The 21,070-nt window shown below is 47.6% G+C and overlaps 1 protein-coding gene across 2 annotated transcripts in view; it reads right to left on the minus strand.

Moving 5' to 3' along the window:
* Positions 1-223: 223 nt before the first annotated feature.
* CASP6 (caspase 6) overlaps positions 224-21,070 on the minus strand; it is a 95,675-nt gene continuing 74,828 nt past the window's right edge. For both annotated transcript variants that reach the window (XM_029596629.1, XM_029596618.1), the window contains exons 6-8: positions 7,496-7,671; positions 4,494-4,653; positions 224-902 (exon numbers count right to left, since the gene is read on the minus strand). In XM_029596629.1, the coding sequence (XP_029452489.1) occupies positions 664-902; positions 4,494-4,653; positions 7,496-7,671 (575 nt within the window). In that variant the 3' untranslated portion in view covers positions 224-663. The remainder of the gene's footprint in view (positions 903-4,493; positions 4,654-7,495; positions 7,672-21,070) is intronic.

Here is a 21,070-nt window from a genome sequence, read left to right on the forward strand (position 1 = left end):
AACCTAAGAAAACAAGGTCAGCTGAAGCGTAGGCAAAAATAAATAAATAAATAAATTTAAAGCATTTCAGAATTGTTTTTTTTTTTTTAAAGAGAGTTAAGCATTCTTTAAAATTAGCACACCAAAAAGGCCCAAACCATCTTTTCACACCAAATCCAGCTGTACCACTTGGAAATACAAAGTTGCTAATGAAATAATGAATGAATGCAGATGACAGGATATCAGTGCTGAGCAGTAAACTTTAAGGTGACATGTAAAAGACACATTACACAAGTGGTTTTAGTAACAATACCTTTCTACAATGTTTCCCTGATATCTAACAGTCCCTGAGTGTTTTTATAATTATCAGAATGCACAGGCTGGCTAAGGCCACATATGGCTGCTTCATCTTTTGAACAATAATCCAAAACAATTCCTAGTTATTGCTGCTGCTTTTTCATTCTCAATATATCACCAAAAGTGTAAAAGGCGGGGGGGGGGGGGGGGGGGGGGAGGGAGTGAGGAGGTTTTTGTTAATCAACAGCCGGAACAAGGATTCACACTCCCACAGGACAAAAAAGTATAAAACATCAGTTATTGCTCTGGATCACAGGCATATTTTCCCTTTTTCAGAATACAGGAGGAAGAAAGTGATTGCACGCTAGCCTTCAGCGGTGAGCACTTTCAGTTTGATTTTGGGCGCAGGTAGAGCTTTTTTGTTAGCATGGAATTGAAGCAAGGGACCTGCTTTTTCCCTATAGCGGACTGGTCTTTGCAGTTATACACTGAGCGGTGGGACACTTTTCTGTTCACCAGTGTGAGGATTTCTGTGAACTCCAAGGAAGATCCATACTTTCGCAGCAGCTCACACAGGTCCTGAATGTACCAGGAGCCGTTCAGGGTTTCACGGTGAGAGTAATAGCCTTTTCAAAGGGAAGAAAAAAAAAGACTTATGGAGCATGTTACTGTCAGCTTGATATTCAGATAGCTGGTCAATGGGAAAGTTATCTGGATAACTTTATCAGGATATTCAGCAGGACTTATCCAGATAAGTCTTCCACATAATGAATTTGGATAAAATTACACATGTAACTTTACCTAGATAACTTTAGGACAAGCCCTTTTCCCTATCTAGACTTACCTGCCTAACTTAAGCTGGATAGTGATAAATATTTGCACATACCAACTAATGTGCCCTGGGAATGCTTCTAGCTCCGCCTTGTTCTTATACATGTAAATTTTGGGCAGGTGATGTTACCCAGACAAAATTTACATGCTCAGTAAGGGGTAGTTTAAACCCTGAAGATGTGTCTGCTTAACTCCCAAAGGAGGTTATTTTCTAGCCCTATTGCACGCGAAAAGGGACTTTTCGTGTGTGATAGCTAGATCGGGGTGGAGACGGCACCGGAAGAGGAAGAGCTGGGGCGGCGTCAGGGCGGACGCTGCGGAAAATTCGCTGGCAGCGATAAGGTAAGACCTCCTTATTGCTGCCAGTAGCGTGCCTAATAGCGCCATCTTTTACGATGGCCATCTTTTACGATGGCGCTATTGGGTGCGAAATCTGGCAGCGATAACACCGCGGTGGTGCGATCGCTGCCAGCTTTCGCAGGCCCGCCCCCCGTTACCGCCAAATTCAGAGAGCTGCGCTACGTTAGAAAATCCAGGCCAAAGTTAGCCATACAAATCTTTTGAATATGGAATTTTATGAACTTTCTTACATGTGTCATACCTTCTGCAGTTCTTACACAAGTACCTGTGTACTAAAGGATATCTCCTGTTTTGTGCCTTTGGGAAAAATGGTTCCTCTATGGGCTATCTTCTGTGTGCAATGTATTTTCTGACTTGAAAATCTGGTTTAACAAAAGGTGTTTTACACAGCCAATTTAAATGTTCCTTGTTTATGGTTGGAAAGGGGTTCAAACACTAGGTGTAAGTAACAGAGGGCACTGCTTCCTTGTTATTGCAATGGCACACCTGTTTCCTTGGTGTCGAGAGTAAATGCCATGTAATGCATGAACCCTGCTGCTGGACTCATTTTAGATTTCTTTTCAATTCAATTGTGTGGCCATGGCACCTTTTCCTAAAAAACTGGTAGACCATCTAGGGAGGGCATTCTTCCAAAGGCTCCAGGAACCTAACTTCAGGGGCAAGGTTGATATATCTGACATAAGAAAATGTATCCCCTAGGGATGTGCAGCAGGGACAGATTTGTCCCATTTGGTATTCATATTCGTGGGGAGTCAAATCCGTTGCATCCGTTCTCGGGGGACCCCAATCCGTTCATTAGTTACGTATGTATTCGTTTCCCAAAAAATCCCAACCCTTTAAATTTAATTTACAACCCCCCACCCTCCTGACCCCCCCCCAAGACTTACCAAAAGTCCCTGGTGGTCCAGCGGGGGTCCTGGTGCGATCTCCTGCACTCGGGCTGTCGGCTGCCGGTATTCAAAATGGCGCCGATAGCCTTTGCCCTTACTATGTCACAGGGGCTACCGGTGCCATTGGTCGGCCCCGTCACATGGTAGGAGCAATGGATGGCCGGCGCCACCATGTGACAGGGGCCGACCAATGGCACCGGTAGCCCCTGTGACATAGTGAGGGCAAAGGCTATCGGCGCCATTTTGAATACCGACAGCCCGAGTGCAGGAGATCGCTCCAGGACCCCCGCTGGACCACCAGGGACTTTTGGTAAGTCTGGGGGGGGGGGGTCAGGAGGGTGGGGGGTTTATTCGTTAGATACGTTGTATTCGTGGGGGTTCGCCATACGTTTCGTGACCCGACGAATACAACGAATAGGAACATATATGTTGCGGATTGCCAATACGTCGAAAACGAATGCACACCCGTAGTATCCCCAGTGTCTTGGCTAAAAATATATGTAGACTTTCACAGCATGGCTGCTTTTAACCATAAGAAAGAGGCTGTTGCAGGGGCATGACCAGGTCAGGAATAAAAACTACATGCGGATGGTGCAATTTCAAAAATAGGTGTACAGTTTTCCTAAAGTATCTATAGCTGATGATTTAGCAAGATAAAGATGGACGGGTGGGGGAGGGAATATGAAGGGTTTTTATTTTGGATTGTAAACCGCCTAATAAGCAATTGCTTAAATGGCATTTCAAGTTTAATTAAATCAACAAAACACTTTTGTACCTATGGAAGTTTAGGTGAATTTTTCAAGAGAAACTAGATGGTGCAGTTAGAAGGCTTACTGAAGATTGCTGACTCAATACTGAGTCTGTTGGCTGCATTGAGAGTTGGTAGAATGGCCAATTGAAAATGGTCCAACATACATCATGGTGGGGTTTCAAAGGCCTTGAGCCATTCACAATAATAACAGCAATCATAATAAATGAAGATATACAGAGATATGCTTCAGCTTGTTTTTCTATTCTGTCACTCTCTCTTTAGTTGTTGAGTAGTAAAACCAGATTAAACATAATTGCCTTATTCCCAACCGGGTCCTATAGACAGAGGGAGAGAAAGGGATGCGTCCTAGCCTGCAGCAGGAGCCACTGGCAGGGGGGGGGGCGAGCGTTGAACTCATGTTGCAGTTCATTTCCAGAATTGCAGGCTGCTGGAAAGATGTCTCTCATTTGCTTGCTTTAAGTAGTGCAACGCCCATGGTTAGGTTTTGTCATGTTTTAAATTGTAATAAACCAAAAAAATCAAAGTGATAATGGCAAAGCCCCTAACTGCATCAGGGACATGTTTGCCCTCCTTCCATAGAAACATAGAAACATAGAAATGACGGCAGAAGAAGACCAAATGGCCCATCGAGTCTGCCCAGCAAGCTACGCACTTTATCCATTTTTTTCCCTTTTTTTCTCTCCCACCTGTTACTATTGGCTTCCAGTACCCTCCAGCCCTAATTCCCCTCCACCCAATTTAGAGAGCAGCTTTGAATCTGCATCCAAGTGGCATCCAGCTCAATTGGGGGTAGCAACCGCTGCAACAAGCAGGCCACCCCCTTGCCCCATACTCTTACCCACCCCTGTTTTTTTTTTTTTTTTTGGATATAGCAGCCCTCCATCCTTCCGCTCCGTGAAGGTGGAACACCAACTACTGGCCACTGGCATCCCGCTCCATGAACGCCTCTGTGGCTACTGCCGCTCCGTGCAGTGTTTGAATGCCGCTGTGGCTACTGCCGCTCCGTGCAGTGTTTGAATGCCACTGTGGCATTCCCTGGATTCTTATAGCCACTGGTGGTAATCCAGACCATGGGCAAATTGCCAGGATTATGGCTGCGTCTAACCTTTTCCCTGCTTTTGTCAGTTTTGGGTGTAGGATTCATTTTCTTTTCATGGCATACTGAGACAGACACAATATATGAAGTGAGCTGTGCTTTTGTTGAAGGGAAGAAAAGCCAGGCGGCAATTACTGAAGTATTATTCAGTGGAAGTGAAGGGAAGGAAGAGGCAAAGATCAACTGGGGTCAACAGCATTGCAAGAATAACCCCGAGCTGATCTGCCATGTTTTATGGTCCTGTGAGTAACTATAAAGGGTGGCGTACCTTCTGCTACAGAGTAACACATAACAAAATCGGCCCCAGCAGGTACTGTGTGCACTGCAGCTGCATCCACTTCAACTTCGTTTGTGGTGGGTTTGTCCAACCTGCTATCAGTGGAGTCGCTGGCAACAACGGGCTCGTCGTGTTTGTCTCCTCGGCATGCCTGCAAGTCAGCAAGAGCACGGTACAGGGCAGTCATTTCCCATCTGCTAACGGCTGCATCCTATCACTGGTTTGTCTCCAGGCATTCCTATTCCTACAGCACAGTTATGCATCTCACTGCACCTCAAAATAAATCCACCTCTCACCTTAGTCGCTGCTACCTGCAGGCTTGCTCTCCTTAACCTTGCTCATTATTCTCCTTTCTATCCCAGCCCTGTCACTCATCGCTTCCCTTTCTCATTCTATCTGCACCCATTCCCCATTTCTGGCTTCTGAGTACCATATCTCCCCACTTATCGCTATTGGACTTAGTTTACTACAGGCCACAGGCTACTGTGGTAATTATTTTCTCCAAGAGTTGAGTTACTGACAGGGGTTCCCAAACGTTGGTTATCATGAAAGATCAGCTAATCCAGTGCTGGATTCCCCCCCCCCCCCCACCCCCCAACCCCCAATTTATGCATGGATTTGTGGTTCTGATTTTCTTAAAGCAGCATTTTATGCATGCAAAAGGGACAAACCTGGACCAGCTCAGTCTATTTTCTATATCATAGACTTGTTGGCAACCCCAGTTACATCTGGCACTGGTGGACTAGAGTAAACCACAGCCGTGGAGAAGGATGAAGGAGAAGCGGGGGAGCAGATGCAGGCTGAAAAAAACAAAAGGGTCTAGGAGTAATGATAGAGTTTGGGAGGGCTGGAAGAGAGGTATGGAAGTGGTGGCAGTAAGAAGTGGCTGGATTAAAGGTGTAGAGAGAGAATGGAAAGGCGAAGAAGATGCACAGCAGTAGCAGCTGTGGGGGAAACAAAGGAGACAAGCAGAGTTGACGGGGGAACAAAGGCAACGACTGGGAACAAGTAACAATTGGGGGAGAGTAGCATGCCAGAGGTGATAGTATGGAGAAGGATGTGCAAAAAATTGATGCAGACTAGCTTTCTGATTCACATGTAGGTATTTAAGGAACAGGGCTGACCAAAGGAGGGTGCAGGGCCCTGGGCAAATCAACCTGGACTATCCTTTCCAGTATCTCCTCCCTCCCCCCCAACACAATTCTCTTCCACCTATAGCAGAGCCATACATCTTACCTGCATGTGCTCCTCTGCTGACTTCAGTCTAAAGTATGAATTGCATAGGGCCCCATTGTCTCTTTGGACCTGCTAGCACTGTGTGTTTTAGACTGAAGCCAGCAGAGGAGGAAGTGGAGAGTGGAGAGAGGATCGAAGTGCGAGGCCCTGGGGCCAGTCACCCCGATTTTTCTCCCCCATATGAACAGCCCTGCTTGAGGGACCCCTGATGAAAGAGCCCCCCCCTCCCCCCCGGTCTGATAAAATGACAGTCTTGTACAAAATGTACACTGGTCTCACCAGAAATATGCAATGAACTCAAACAAATTCAATTTCTCCCCAGAACCATTAAGGCTGTGTATAGTGGTCAGTGCTGAATACATTTTTTTTATGGTCAGTGTAGACTATATTTTCTTATAATTTTCTGTTTGAAACAGATGCTGAGCCATCTCACAGAGACAGATATATAAAAGCATACAATTAGCTTCTCCTTTGTTCTTTTAAGTTTTCCTTTTTCTTCAGAACAGGATACAACTGTTTGAATTGTCCTTACACTTTTCATATATTTATTTATTTATTTAAAAAATTTTATATACCGTTTTATAAAAGAGATTTTTGTCAAAACGGTTTACATAATGGAAATAAAATTAATCAAAAAAAGTCAAATTAAAAATAAGTTAAAATATACAAAAATTAGTCAATAGCTAAGAAATTAGCTTAAAAAATAAATCAAATTAATTACTTAAAAACAAAGTAATAAAAATATATGTCATATAAGTGTCCTTGCACTTTTCATATAAACAAAATGTTATTCCAAATTTTGCAGATAATCCAGAAATCTAGTGGAAGGGAGCAGAAATGAGCAAGCATAGAGGGTGCAGTTATAAATTTTGAGCTGCAGGATGCCAGGGGCAGCAATGGTCCCAGCGAAAGCATCTTGAAAATCACACAAAGAAGAACAAAGGAGCACATGGTTGACGACCCCCTTTCTGAACAGGTCATAGTGACTCTGCTAGACAGCATAGTGTTCCCTATGAGTCAGCCAACCAGTCAAGGCCCAACAGTGACACGCTGACCAATCAAGGCCTGGTTCGCCAATTAACAGTGCCTGGCACCCCCCCCCCCCCCCCCCCAAACCAAATTGGGGCAATCTTCTTTTGAAACTTTGAAATATACATACCATAACGGTTCAGATCTGATCATAACAGGAGAATGAGAAACCAAGACTGGAGGTCACTGTAGGGAAGGACCATGACAGCAACAGAATCACACCCTGTAGAGGAATCCAGTCAGCCACTTGGACATCTTTGCAACCCAAGATCTGGGCGAGACCAAACTTTTGTCCATTATTTAGTTTAGAGGACAGCTGATAGCGACATACAGGCAAAGCAAGGAAAGCTGCAGCTTGTACAATAAACCTTATCAAACGCAGTAGAAGGCACTGTTCCCACTAAGATGTACGCATGTGGTGAACAGGGAATCTCAATATTTGCATTACACTGGCTTGTAATGCACAAATTTGAACTGAGCTTATGAAAAGTTGCACCAAAGAACATTTTTGTGCATGGAGCCCTTTAAAAATTAGAAGCAACATTAATAAAAGGGGCCAGAACTGGGATGTGTCAGCTTGGGCAGCCCCTTGTACAAGGTTACAATTATCCTTTCTTAGAAAGTAAACAAAGTGCGCTATACCAGTGAGAATTTGGTTTCTGAATGGCATTGAAACACAACTGCAGTGCTCTTACCTCTGGATCGTGCAAGGAACAAATGCGTCTTACCTGAATAACAAATATTTTGGGTTTCCCTACTAAACTCTGGCACTTGTCTCCTTTGAACATGTTGGTCAGTATCTGAATTTCAATTTTTGCATCAAAGGCATAGATGTGATCATCTTCCCCATGACTCAGGAATACACAAAGAAAGCAGTCGGCATCGGAGTGGTCAGCTGTAGATGCTGGGAAGCATGAAAGTCATGTGTTTAACGAGCTATGCTACGCACACTTATTGAGGGTAATCTTCAAACTTAACGCACTGGCACAAAATCTGCGGGTTTGCACTGATTCTCAAAAAGATGTTGTACTTTCTCTATGAAACTTGCTGCAGGTACTTTTTTCCATGGAAAATGAAATGCATGGATTTGAAAATTCAATCTGCCTGCGTTATTTTCCTTCCCCTAATCGTAAACCAGCCCCCTGGAACAAGCCTCCTCCAAATGTGTGGCACGCTGTCTGTACTCTTAGCATGTGACGTGGGAGGTAAATTTTCAGGTGCCCAATTTATGCAGGTGAAATCTGTTTTACCGCCAGTAAATGGCTTTGAAAATTGTTCTCCGTGCAATTTGCTTGTAGCATCAAACTCTCACTGCACTGGAAAAACTGAAGTTGCTTACCTGTAACAGGTGTTCACCTAGGACAGCAGGATGTTGGTCCTTACATGTGGGTGACATCATCAGGTGTAGCCCGGCACAGAAAACTTTAACTGGCCCACTGAGCATGCCCAGCATGCCAATATCTATGCATATACATGCGGTCTCCCTCTTCAGTCTCGTAAGTAGATTATGAAAAAATATAATAACAAACTACAGGAATCCAACTCCATGGGGTGGCATATGGGTTTCCTGAGGACTAATGTCCTGCTGTTCTAGGAGAACACCTGTTACAGGTAAGCAACTTTGCTTTCTCCTAGGACAAGCAGGATGGTAGTCCTCACATGTGGGTGAATCCAGAGCTACAGGCTGGCCCCAAAAAATAATGGGACCAACAGACACCAAACAGGGGCCAACGGGCACAACAAAAACAGAGGTGCTGTTGGTAAAAGCGGGGACAGTCTGAACTCAAACCAGGGGCCTTAGGAGGAGGCGTTGGGTTCACAGCTGAAAGACATTCTTGAGGGTAGACTGGCCGTCCCTGTCCAGACAATAATGAGCTGCGAAAGTGTGGAGAGAACTCCATGTCCCAGCTTTGCAGATCTTTCCCATTGGAACTGCATGCAGGTGAGCCACCGAAGCCTCCATGGCTCTAACAGAATGAGCATGATGTGGCCCCCCAGTTGCAGTCCTGCCTGGATATAGTAGAAGGAAATCCAACTCACTCAAACAGTAGAGTGCCTCAGGGATCTGTACTTGGACCGGTGCTTTTCAATATATATATAAATGATCTGGAAAGGAATACGACGAGTGAGGTTATCAAATTTGCAGATGATACAAAATTATTCAGAGTAGTTAAATCACAAGCAGACTGTGATACATTGCAGGAGGACCTTGCAAGACTTGAAGATTGGGCATCCAAATGGCAGATGAAATTTAATGTGGACAAGTGCAAGGTGTTGCATATAGGGAAAAATAACCATTGCTGTAGTTACACGGTTAGGTTCCATATTAGGAGCTACCACCCAGGAAAAAGATCTAGGCATCATAGTGGATAATACTTTAAAATTGTCAGCTCAGTGTGCTGCAGCAGTCAAAAAAGCAAACAGAATGTTAGGAATTATTAGGAAGGGAATGGTTAATAGAACGGAAAATGTCATAATGCCTCTATATCGCTCCATGGTGAGACCACACCTTGAATACTGTGTACAATTCTGGTCGCCGCATCTCAAAAAAGATATAGTTGCGATGGAGAAGGTACAGAGAAGGGCAACCAAAATGATAAAGGGGATGGAACAGCTTCCCTATTAGGATAGACTGAAGAGATTAGGGCTGTTCAGCTTGGAGAAGAGACGGCTGAGGGGGATATGATAGAGGTCCTTAAGATCATGAGAGGTCTTGAACGAATAGATGTGACTCGGTTATTTTCACTTTTGAATAATAGAAGGACTAGGGGGCATTCCATGAAGTTAGCAAGTAGCACATTTAAGACTAATCAGAGAAAATTCTTTTTCACTCAATGCACAATAAAGCTCTGGAATTTGTTGCCAGAGGATGTGGTTAGTGTAGTTAGTGTAGCTGGGTTCAAAAAAGGTTTGGATAAGTTCTTGGAGGAGAAGTCCATTAATGGCTATTAATCAATTTATTTAGGGAATAGCCACTGCTATTAATTGCATCAGTAGCATGGGATCTTCTTAGTGTTTGGGTAATTGCCAGGTTCTTGTGGCCTGGTTTTGGCCTCTGTTGGAAACAGGATGCTGGGCTTGATGGACCCTTGGTCTGACCCAGCATGGCAATTTCTTATGTTCTTATGAAATGCAGTCTGCTAGGCAGGTGGAAAGAGTCTACTTAGCAACAGCCACTCCCAGCCTATTAGAGTCAAAAGAGACTAAGAGCTGGGTGGACCATCTGTGGCCTGCTGTCCGATCCACGTAGAAGGCTAGGGCCCTCTTATAATTGAGTTTGTACAGCACTCTTTCCCCTTGGTTAGAATGAGGCTTAGGGAAGAAAGTAGGCAGGACGAGGGATTAGTTAAGATGGAAATCTGTTACCACCTTCGGCAGGAATTTAGGGTGCGTGCACAGAACCACCTGTCAGGGAAGAATCTTGTGTAGGGTGGATAAGTCACCGAGGCATACCTCGGTGACTCTACCCTCAAGTATTTGACCTTCCAGGTCAAATACTTGAGGGTAGAGGAGTGCAGTGGTTCAAATGGTGGTTTCATTAGCTGGGCCAACACCACGCTGAGGTCCCAAGAAACCGCAGGAGCCTCAGGGTAGGCTACAGCTGAAGCAACCCACGCATGAAGTGTCTTACCATGGGCTGCACTGAGATCAGTGAACCATCCACCTCCTGTTGGTAAGCATCTATGGCATTCAGGTGTATCTGAATGGAGTTGGTTTTAAGCCCAGGCTCAGAGAGCTGCAGTAGGTAAACCAGGAGTTGCCGGACAGGGCATGAGAAGGGGGTTGAGACCTCTCTGCTCACACTTGACAGTAAATCTCCTCCATTTCGAAGCATAAGACCTCCTGGTGGAAAGCTTTCTCGAAGCCACCAGGACTCGGGACACCTCCTCTGAAAGGGCAAGAGACTGCAAGATCAACCGCTCAATATCCAGGCTGTGAGTGACAGGGCTTGGAGGTTGGGGTGGCGCAGCCTGAACTGATCCTGCATGAGGTTTGGGGCAGTCTCCAGATGGACTGGGTCCCGCCGAAAGAGATTCCGCAGGAGCGGGAACCAAACCTGTCTCAGCCAATGGGGGGCTATGAGAATCATAGTTCCCTTATCCTGGCGAAGCTTCAAAGAAAGTCTTTGATATCAATGGGAGCGGAGAATACACGTACAGGAAGCCTGTCCTCCAATGAAGGGCAAAGGCGTCTGTGGCTGATTGGCCATCCGATCTGGTCAGGGAGCAGTACCGGGGAACTTTCCTGTTGCAGGTAGAGGCAAAAATAGATCTACATCCAGGGTCCCCCAGAGATGGAAGACCTGATCTGCCACCACCTGCTTGAGGACCCACTCGTGAGTCTAAAAGTTTGGCTCAGTCTGTTTGCCAAGTACATGGCCTGGGGCAGCATTCCCTGAGCCAGCGCCCAGGTCCAGATCTGCACAGCCTCCTGACAGAGGAGGAAGGATCTGGTGCCCCCCTGCTTGTTGATATACCACATAGCCACCTGACTGTCAGTCCTAATGAGGACCATCCTGTTGGCTAGCCGATCCCAGAAGGCTGACAGAGCATACCAGATCACCCACAGCTTCAAGAAGTTCATCTGGCACAGAGCTTCTTGGGTGGTCCAGAGGCCCTGGGTATGGAGGCCTTTCACATGGGCCCCCCCCCAACCCAGGTAGGATACATTCAAGGTAAGCACAATCTGGGTGGAAGGAGTCTGAAAGGGAATGCCCTGCTCCAGATTGGAAGGTGTTCTCCATCAAGACAGGGAGGCCTTGAGAGAGGGGGAGACTTGGATGCAAACTCGAAGGCCTTGGGTGGCCTGGGGCCACTAGGTTCGCAGGGATCACTGGGCCCGACGCAAATGGAGACAGGAAAAAGGGGTGACATGGATGATTGCAGCCATATGCCCCAGAAGCTGCAGCATACATCGCGCCAACACCATCCGGCACTGCTGGACTTCCTCCGCCAGGGACATCAATGTGCCTGCCCTGTCGCGGGGCAAAAAAGCCTTTGCCTGCATCGTATCTAACACGGCTCCTATGAAATCCAGCCATGACGACGGATGGAGATAGGACTTTGGGTAATTTATCAGGAACCCAAGGGACTCTAGAACCCGAATGGTCCGGTGAAGTGACTGCAAAGCTACTGCGTAGGTGCTGCTCTTGACCAGCCAGTCATCCAGGTATGGAAAAACCTGGATCCCCCGCTGGTGCAAATGGGCGCAAAATCATGGCCAGACACTTTGTGAAGAACCGAGGCATGGAGGGTAGACCGAACAGGAGAACTCAGTATTGAAAACGCCAAGGCTCCATCACAAAACGGAGATACTTCCAGTGACCTGGGAGATTCCGATGTGGGCGTAAGCGTCTTGTAGGTCGAGGGAGCAAAGCCAGTCCCCTCTTTGTAGGAGGGGAATCAGGGTGCCCAGGGATACCATCTTGAACTTTTCTCTTTTGAGAAATCTGTTTAAGGTTCACATATCGAGGATGGGATGGAGGCCTCTTGTTCTCTTTGGAATCAAGAAATAACGGGAGTAAAACCACCAACCCTGCTGATCCCGAGGGATGGGCTTCACAACCTTGGCCATTAAAAGGGCTGAGAGTTCTGCTAGGAGCAGTCCTGGATGCAAGATGGGATCCCAAAGTAGACATGGGGGTGAGACCAGCGGAACATCCACAAGGTTCAGCCTGTACCCATGATGGATGTTAGCCAGGACCCACTGGTCTGAAGTCACGGACGGCCATCAAGCCGCAATAAAACTGAGTCTGCCCCCAACAGGTGGGCCCTCTGGTCTTGACTGAAACCCCTGGCTTGTGCTCCCTCGTGGTCAGTCTAAACCCTATAGTGGGGCTAGCCCGAGGTGGTGGCTGAGGCTTGGGGCCCTGCTGCTGATGAGACCTGCCCCTAGAACTGACCTGCTGTGGTGGGAGCAAGAGGCAGGAGGATAGTACTTTCTCAGCCTGTTGAAAGGTCTCAGTCTTGAGGACCTCTTGGAAGAGGACAGGGAAGCAGAGATGCCAGCTGACAGATGCTGAAGGGACTCATGGTGATCCATCAGCTGTGCGATTGCATCCTTCACCTTGTTACTGAAAAGGTTATCCCTGGTGCAAGGTAAATCAGCCAGCCTTTCCTGATCCTCAGGATGAAGGTCTGAGGTACGGAGCCAAGCGAGATGACTCACAGAAATACCGGCAGCTGAAACACAGCCTGCAGTTTCAAAGATGTCATAGATAGCCCGCACTTCATGCTTTCTGCATTCCAAGCCCTTCTGAACAATGGACATAAGGGCCTCTTGCAGCTGTTGGGCTAGGCCATCCGCAACTTCCTGGACCTGCTTCCAGAGATTACGGGTATATTGGGTCATGTACAAAAGGTAGGAGGCGATACGGGCTACTAACATGGAGCCCTGAAATACCCTCCTACTCATAGCATCCCACATCCTATGCTCCTTGCCAGGAGAGCAGAGACATGCGTTTTCAACCTCTTCGCCTTCTTTAGTGCAGACTCCACCACCACCGACTGGTGGGGAGAAGCTGACACTTCTCAAAACCCATAGTCTGTTGCACCAGATACACCCCATCGGTCTTCTGGTTCACCAGGACAACAAAGAGGAGGTTTTCCCATAGCCCAAGAAGGTGCTCATGAAAGATTGCATGAACAGGGACTGCCACTACCTCCTTTGGGGTGTCCACAAACTGGAGGTTCTCCAGCATTTTATGGTGGGCATCCTCTTCCGTCATAATTTGGAAGGGTATGGCCTCTGCCATAGTGCAGACAAACCCCACAAGGTTTAGGTCCTCCAGTGGAGATCAATGCTGCTCATCTGAGGGAGATGATCTGAAGGAAGACCATCAGAATCCACCGATGAGCCACTGGAGATATAGTCTCCCCAAGAGTTATAAGGGCTCTCAGGCTCACCAAGACTGTCCGGGGTGGAAGGCCTAGGAGCGCTAGGCACATTCTGGGACTGAGGCACCAAGGGACCTGCGGACAATGGGGGGCCCAGAGGGTCCAGGTACTAGTCCAGGCAGTATGGATCAGGGCACGCAGGGTACCAATGGCGCAGAAGGCACAGATGGGCTCTCATTCCCGGAGGAGTCCCCAATGGGGATTGGCTCGGATGCCCTACACTTCAGTGCCCAACGGGTCACCAAGGGATGGCGGGGCGCTGGCAACAACTGGGTCGGGAGGACACAGAGGAGGGCATCGAGCTGATCCAATAACAGTTCCAACCCAGGCACCACTGGCATTGGTGCAGATCCTTGCATCTGTGAAGGCACAGGCATTAGTGAAGACACTGCACTGGAACCGAGGGAGGTACTGGCGCCGGTGGCAGAAGCCCCGGCATACTTGTCATGCAAAGCATGTTCCACCGCCAGGCACACCCGATGTTCAAGCTCCTCCTAAAAGCCTTTGATGAAAGGGCAGGCTGAGAGGGGAGGGGCGAGGCCAGCTCCTCCTCCTCGGGACGCTGAGGAAGGTCTGTGCCCAACACTGGAATCGGTGTGGGCAGCCTCAGGCCACCAGACTCCTCTCGCCATGGCCACTCCTCTTGCCATGGCCACTTCAGTGGCAAGGCGGCAAATGCTGAGGCCAACCCAAGACCTGCACCATGCGAGGACAGAGACCAATAGTGGTACTTCTTAGATCTCCCACGGTACTCGGCCCGATCTTTCCCTGGCACTGACGATAAGGATGATGAGCGAGAGGTCCTGACTTAAGAGGAAACCGACATTGGCCGATCTCCGGTACCCTCCTCACCCGAAAGCCTTGGAGGAGACACCGAAGGAACGAGGATGAGTAGTTCTCCCCGGTCCCTGGGAGTCTATGGCATCGATGCCAGAGTGGGAGGATTAGACTTCCCTGATCCAAAAACCTTCTCCATCTTGTCCAGCCGGGCACGGCAGCCCTTTGGGGTCATCTGAGCACACAACTCACAACCCCGAACATCGGGTGATGCCCCCAGGCACAAGATCCACACTTCATGTGGATCTGTTAAGGACAAAGTCTGGGGGCACTGGGGGCACCAACGGAAGCCCGAGGCTGCCATGAGGTGCGCAGAAGACCGCAAGGACACAACGACCAGACGACACTGAAGGAGAGGAAAAGAGAAAAAAACTCATAAACGATGGAAAAGCTAACGGGGAACCAGAGAGAGACCCAGCGCAGGAAGAAAAGTGAAAAAACACACTTTGAAATGTTTCCCGCAGCAAAAAAAAAAAGAGCACGAGCTCCAGAACTGCGAGACGGAGGCTCCGCGGGAAAAGAAAAGACTGAAGAGAGACCCCGCGATGATACTGGCATGCTTAGCATGCTCAGTGTGCCAAAGTTTCTAGAAACGTTGACAGAAGTTTTCTGTGCCAGGCTCCATCTGATGATGTCACCCACATGTGAGGACTACCTTTCTGCTTGTTCTCAGAGAAAACTGGATACTTTGACTAGAATAATGTGAGAATTGTGCAGACATAAGGCTGTGCATGAGCTTCTCAAATCACACAAACCCCCTCCTCTTCAAGCTGAAAGAGTGACCTATGTGATCTGGAAAGCTCATGCCCACCAACATCTTTGCACGAGTCAAAAAAGGTATTTCAGACAGCCATCGTGTCGCTTTGGAAGTGATACCTTCAACCCTTCATCCACAGTCATTAGGAGCTGCTTTCAGGTGCTCATGAAAATTGCCAGATTGTTAGAGAAATATATTGCAGAAACCACTTTTGATGGAGGTATTTACAAATGTTATTTAATGGTAGTGACAAGTGACTGAGTAAAACAGGGTTAAAAAAAATCTGATATGGGTAAGTGACAAAAAAATAAATATCCTGCAATGTCTATATCGCTGAGTCACTTCCCACCTGTTCACATGGTCAAAGAAGTTTGTTCATTGTTACACTATTAATGACCTTGTTCCTGGTACTAAATCAAAGTTGAGATGATAGAAATAATTGAAAATGTCTAAATAATGAAGACAAAATAGTGAAACAGTGAATAACTATTTTGTACTGCAATTCTAATTAAAGCTGAATTAGTACAACTCATAAACTATTTCCCTTCCCTAGTTGGACAGCAATAGTACTAGCACCTCCATGCTGATGTCTAGATGGTTCTATACTATAGGTGCTGAGGGCTTAATTGGCAAAAGTCACTGGAGCTGCTTTGTTCTTCCTGGGAATTAGGACTGATAATGCTCCACAGAATGAGTGCAAGCAGAAAATTACCCTAAAGGAGGGGAGAAATGGAGATGTCCCAGATCTGAGCATAGACAGAGAACACTATTACAGGCAGGGGTAGTATTCTGTGGAAAGTAATTCAAAAACATACTTAAAGCTTCCAGAATTAATAGAAAAAGGCAAGTGGGAATATTCCTACAGCTGTCTGTTCTTAGCCTCCAGATAATATAAGCATAAAGAGACTGGGATTTAGCAAGAAATGGATCTTTCCGGTTTGGACTGTCTTCGCAGATATTATCCATGTACTGGAAAGGAAGAGGGAAGCAAGATGATCTCTGTAGTTGAGAGAGAAATGAAGATGGAGAAAAGACTGCAAAAGATATCAGAGAAGAGTGAGGCTCCTTGGCAAGAGCAGTCAAGACCTTAAAATAGAATTACTTCTGAAATGAGATCTTAAAAGAAATCTTGAGAGTTGGTGTATGAAAGAAAGCATGCTTATTTATTAATTTTATTTAATTCGTTACTCACCCAACTACCAGGGCACTTTAAGTGAGTTGTAAAAATCATATTAAAAAAAAAAAAAAAAAAAAATATATATATATCTATATATATATATATATATCTAACTAGATAAACGAAGCTTGACCGACGTGCCGCAAATGCGCAGTAGAGAGCAGCTCTACTGCGCATGTGCGGCACAGAGAGCTCAGGCAGGGCTCATCAGACAAAATCTCTCATCGCGCGAGGCAGCAGAATAACTCAGGAAGAGTCAGAGGAGGGAGAAATCGAACGCGCGACGCGGGCACAGAGTCAGAGCAGGGAGAAATTCTTCTGAGACCTAATCCACAACCCCTTCCCGCTTTCTCAACCCTTCTAAACTGTTTTTGTTTTGACTATCACCCAGGGGCATGCGCGGGGGGGGGGGGGGGGAGGGGACTAAAGCAGTGCATAAACTTACTTACTTGCAGGGATCCTGGTTCTCGCAGGGAGAAATTCCTGCTCTGACTCTGTGCCCGCGTCGCGCGTTCAATTTCTCCCTGCTCTGACTCTTCCTGAGTTATGCTGCCGCCTCGCGCGATGAGAGACCTCTGGCTGACGTACCCTGCCGCATCGCTTTCTCCCTGCTTTGACTGCATGAGTTACCGGGCTGCCTCGCGCGATCTGTTTCTGCATTCTGTGGCCCTAAATGACGCCGCCGCCGCCAGCACACGCATCAGAAGGCTGGAAAAAAAATGACAGCCACAGCGAGAACCGGGATCCCTGCAAGTAATTAAGTTTATGCACTGCTTTAGTCCCCTCCCCCCCCCCCCCCCCCCCGCGCATGCCCCTGGGTGATAGTCAAAACAAAAACAGTTTAGAAGGGTTGAGAAAGCAGGAAGGGGTTGTGGATTAGGTCTCAGAGGAAAGAAACAGAAGATGACGGTGAATGGAAGTGGAATGACTCAGAAGTTTTGCTGAAGAAAAAAAAAGGAAGAGGAGTAGGACTGAGGGAGACGGAAGTAGATGTGGATAAGGTGAAAAGGAAAGGGAAGATAAGAGGGAATCAACCTAATAATTGAAGGTTGACCGACGTGCCGCAAATGCGCAGTAGAGACCAGCTCTACCGCGCATGTGCGGGCGAGCACATCGGTCTCAGCCAGCATCAGAAAAAAAAAAACATGGCGGCGTCAAGTGGCAGCGGCGGCGGGTGGCAGCGGCGGCAGCGGGTGGCGGCCAGTATCGAGGGAGGGAGGAGAGAGAGAGGGAGGGACGGAGTGGGAGGGAGTGACTGAGTGAGAGGGAGGGACTGAGTGAGGGGGGAGGGAGGGACTGAGTGAGAGGGAGGGAGGGATTGAGTGAGGGGGAGGACTGAGTGGGAGGGAGGGACTGAGAGAGAGAGACTGAGGGAGGGACTGAGTGAGAGGGAGGGAGGGGGAGGGACTGAGTGAGAGGGAGGGAGGAGTGGGTGAGTGTGTGGGAGGGAGGGAGGTAGGGGGTGGGGAAGAGTGAGGGGAGAGGGAGAATGAGGGAGAGGTGAGAGACAGGGATGTGAGTAAGTGGAAGGGTAAGAAGTTGTGGAGCAGAGAAAAAGGGAGTGGAGGAGGGCTGAGGGGGAGGGGATGGGATTGAGAGAGGGTGGGGAGTGACTGAGGGAAGGGGAGAGAGGTGGGAGTGACTGAGGGAAGGGGAGAGAGGTGAGAGTGAGGGGAAGGAGGCAGTGGGAGACAGGGTGAGTAAGACTGAGTGGAGGAAAGGGGAGGAGTGAACGAGGGGAAGGGGGAGAGAGGGAGAAAAAGTGTAGAAGGGTGCTGTGTTAGAAAATGGACTGAAAAAAAAATGTAATGTAGCCCGTTTTAACGGGCTTAACGGCTTGTATACCTATAAACGAAGCTTGACCGACGTGCCGCAAATGCGCAGTAGAGACCAGCTCTACCGCGCATGTGCGGGCGAGCACGTCGGTCTGACGCTAAGAAAAAAAATGGCGGCGTCCAGTGGCAGCAGCGGGCGGCGGCGGCGGTACCGGCAGCGGGCGGCGACGGCGGTAGCGAGCGGCGGCGGCGGTAGCGGCCAGTACCGAGGGAGGGAGAAGAGAGAGAGAGGGAGGGACGGACTGAGTGGGAGGGAGGTTCGGAGAGAGAGAGTGAGAGGGAGGGAGGGACTGAGTGGAAGGGAGGGATTGAGTGAGGGGGAGGGAGTGGGACTGGGAGGGGGAGAGACTGAGTGAGAGGGAGAGGGGGGACTGAGTGAGAGGGAGTGAGTGGGACTGAGGGAGGGAGTGGGACTGGGAGAGAGAGGGAGGGAGTGGGACTGAGGGAGAGTGAGTGGGACTGAGTGAGTGAGAGGGAGAGGGAGTGACTGAGTGAGAGGGAGGGACTGAGTGGGAGGGAGGGATTGAGTGAGGGGGAGGGACTGAGTGAGAGGGAGGGACTGAGTGGGAGGGACTGAGTGAGAGGGAGGGGGGAACTGAGTGAGAGGGAGTGAGTGGGACTGAGGGAGGGAGTGGGACTGAGGGGGAAAGAGAGGGAGGGAGTGGGACAGTGAGTGAGAGGGAGGGAGAGAGGGGGGAGGGAGTGAGTGAGACTGAGTGGGAGGGAGGGACTGAGTGAGAGGAGAGGGAGGAGTGGGTGAGGGAGGGGGTGGTGAAGAGTGAGGGGAGAGAGAATGAGGGGGAGGTGAGAGACAGAGGGATGTAGCCCGTTTTAACGGGCTTAACGGCTTGTATATATATATATAGTGAACACTAATGAGAGAATATTTAGGTGATAACACCAATCAATTTTTCAGGTTTTTTTTTTAATGATCATTTAATCAAACAATTTTTATAGAAAACACTATAGTAGAAAACTGTAACTTATACAACACACACGTATAAGTTATTAAAATGAATGTTAGCGCGTGATACAGATCAGTTAGCATGTATATCCTGAATTGAGGGAATCCATTTGAGTGTATGGAATGTGTATATCTTAATAAATTATGAGTGTATGTTGTACAGGTTATGGTTTTCTACTATAGCATTTTCTATATAAAATGTTTGAATAAATGATCATTAGAAACAGAAAAAATGATTGGCGTTATATCACCTGAATATTCTCACACATTAGTGCTCACTTTATTTATATATTTCACATTACTGTATGAACACTTAAATCTTTATATCTGCCTTAAGTGATATATATATATATATATATATATATAGTATTCAATATATATAATTTAAAAAAAAAAAATATATATATATATAAATATATATTTTCACATACAGTATCTGTAAAGGGGTGCCAAAACCTGCCCCTTACAAGCAATGTTGTCCTTTATCTTTATAGCACTCATAGCATCAACAGGTTTGCTTGCCAGCGGGATGTGTCAAAGGTCTCAACAGAGCCTGCCCCTTGGTGTGATGTCAGGACAGTGTAAGTGTGTTAGTGAGATGTACCACTCCTCACTGGGAGGAGTTCTGAGCTACCATAAATCTGCTGTACCCTAGGTGATGAAGTAGAAGAAAAATGAATGGAGAGGATTTCAGAAGTTGGAATTCTAAGGCGTGCCTTCTCCTTGCATACAGGTGCGTTTTGTGCTTTTTAACTCCACAGGGAAGGTCTGGACGTCCCTGCTTAGAGAGGGTGGATGGGAGCTGGGAAGAGATCAGCCAAGCGGACTGAGAAGGAAGGGTTCCAGGAAGGGGATGCCCTGGGATTTCAGAGAAGAGGAGATCCTGAGAAAAGATCAAAGTCTAAAGAGACCCACGCAAGAAAAAGGATTCTTCAGAAAATAACCCAGGAGGTTATGGGTCCATGTCCTGCCACTATGCCCAAGAGCTGACCGGGATGGAGGCTACATATAGAATCAATAAAGCAAATGTTGCTTACCTGTAACAGGTGTTCTCACAGGACAGCAGGATGTTAGTCCTCACATATGGGTGACATCACAGGATGGAGCCCAAGCATGGAACACTTTTGTCAAAGTTTCTAGAACTTTGACTGGCCCCTACTGGGCATGCCCAGCATGGCACTAACCCTGCAGCCAGCAGGGGTCCCCCTTCAGTCTTGTTTAAAAGCTACAGGAAGTGCCAAAAAATAAAATAAAAAACGTAACGAACCCAACACCGCTGGGCGGTGGGCGGGTTTCGTGAGGACTAACATCCTGCTATCCTGTGAGAACACCTGTTACAGGTAAGCAACATTTGCTTTCTCACAGGACAAGCAGGATGGTAGTCCTCACATATGGGTGAGTACAGAGCTAAGGATGTCCAAGTATACACCAAATGTACCCAGGTATGCAAGGTACTAGGACTGGGGTGAAATTTGGGCAAGGGCATCCTGAACCCTACCAGGTAGGCGGAAGGGTGTTGGTACATCAAGTTGTGAATAGGTTACGCAGGACAGATTGGCCGAAGATGGAATCCTGTCTTCTGGCTTTGTCCAAGCAATAGTGGGCTGTAAAGGTATGGAGGGAACTCCAGGTGGCAGCCCTGCAAATGTCAGGAAGCGGCACCGAGCGTAGGTGTGCTACTGAAGTCACCATGGCCCTCACAGAGTGTGCTTTGACACGGTCTTGAAGTGGAATGCCTGCTTGCTGATAGCAAAAGGATATGCAGTCTGCTAACCAGGAGGAGAGAGTCTGCTTACCCACAGGCTGCCCCAATTTGATGGAATGGAAAGAGACAAAC

This window comes from Rhinatrema bivittatum, chromosome 1, assembly GCF_901001135.1.
Source record: "Rhinatrema bivittatum chromosome 1, aRhiBiv1.1, whole genome shotgun sequence".
Lineage (NCBI taxonomy): Eukaryota > Metazoa > Chordata > Amphibia > Gymnophiona > Rhinatrematidae > Rhinatrema > Rhinatrema bivittatum.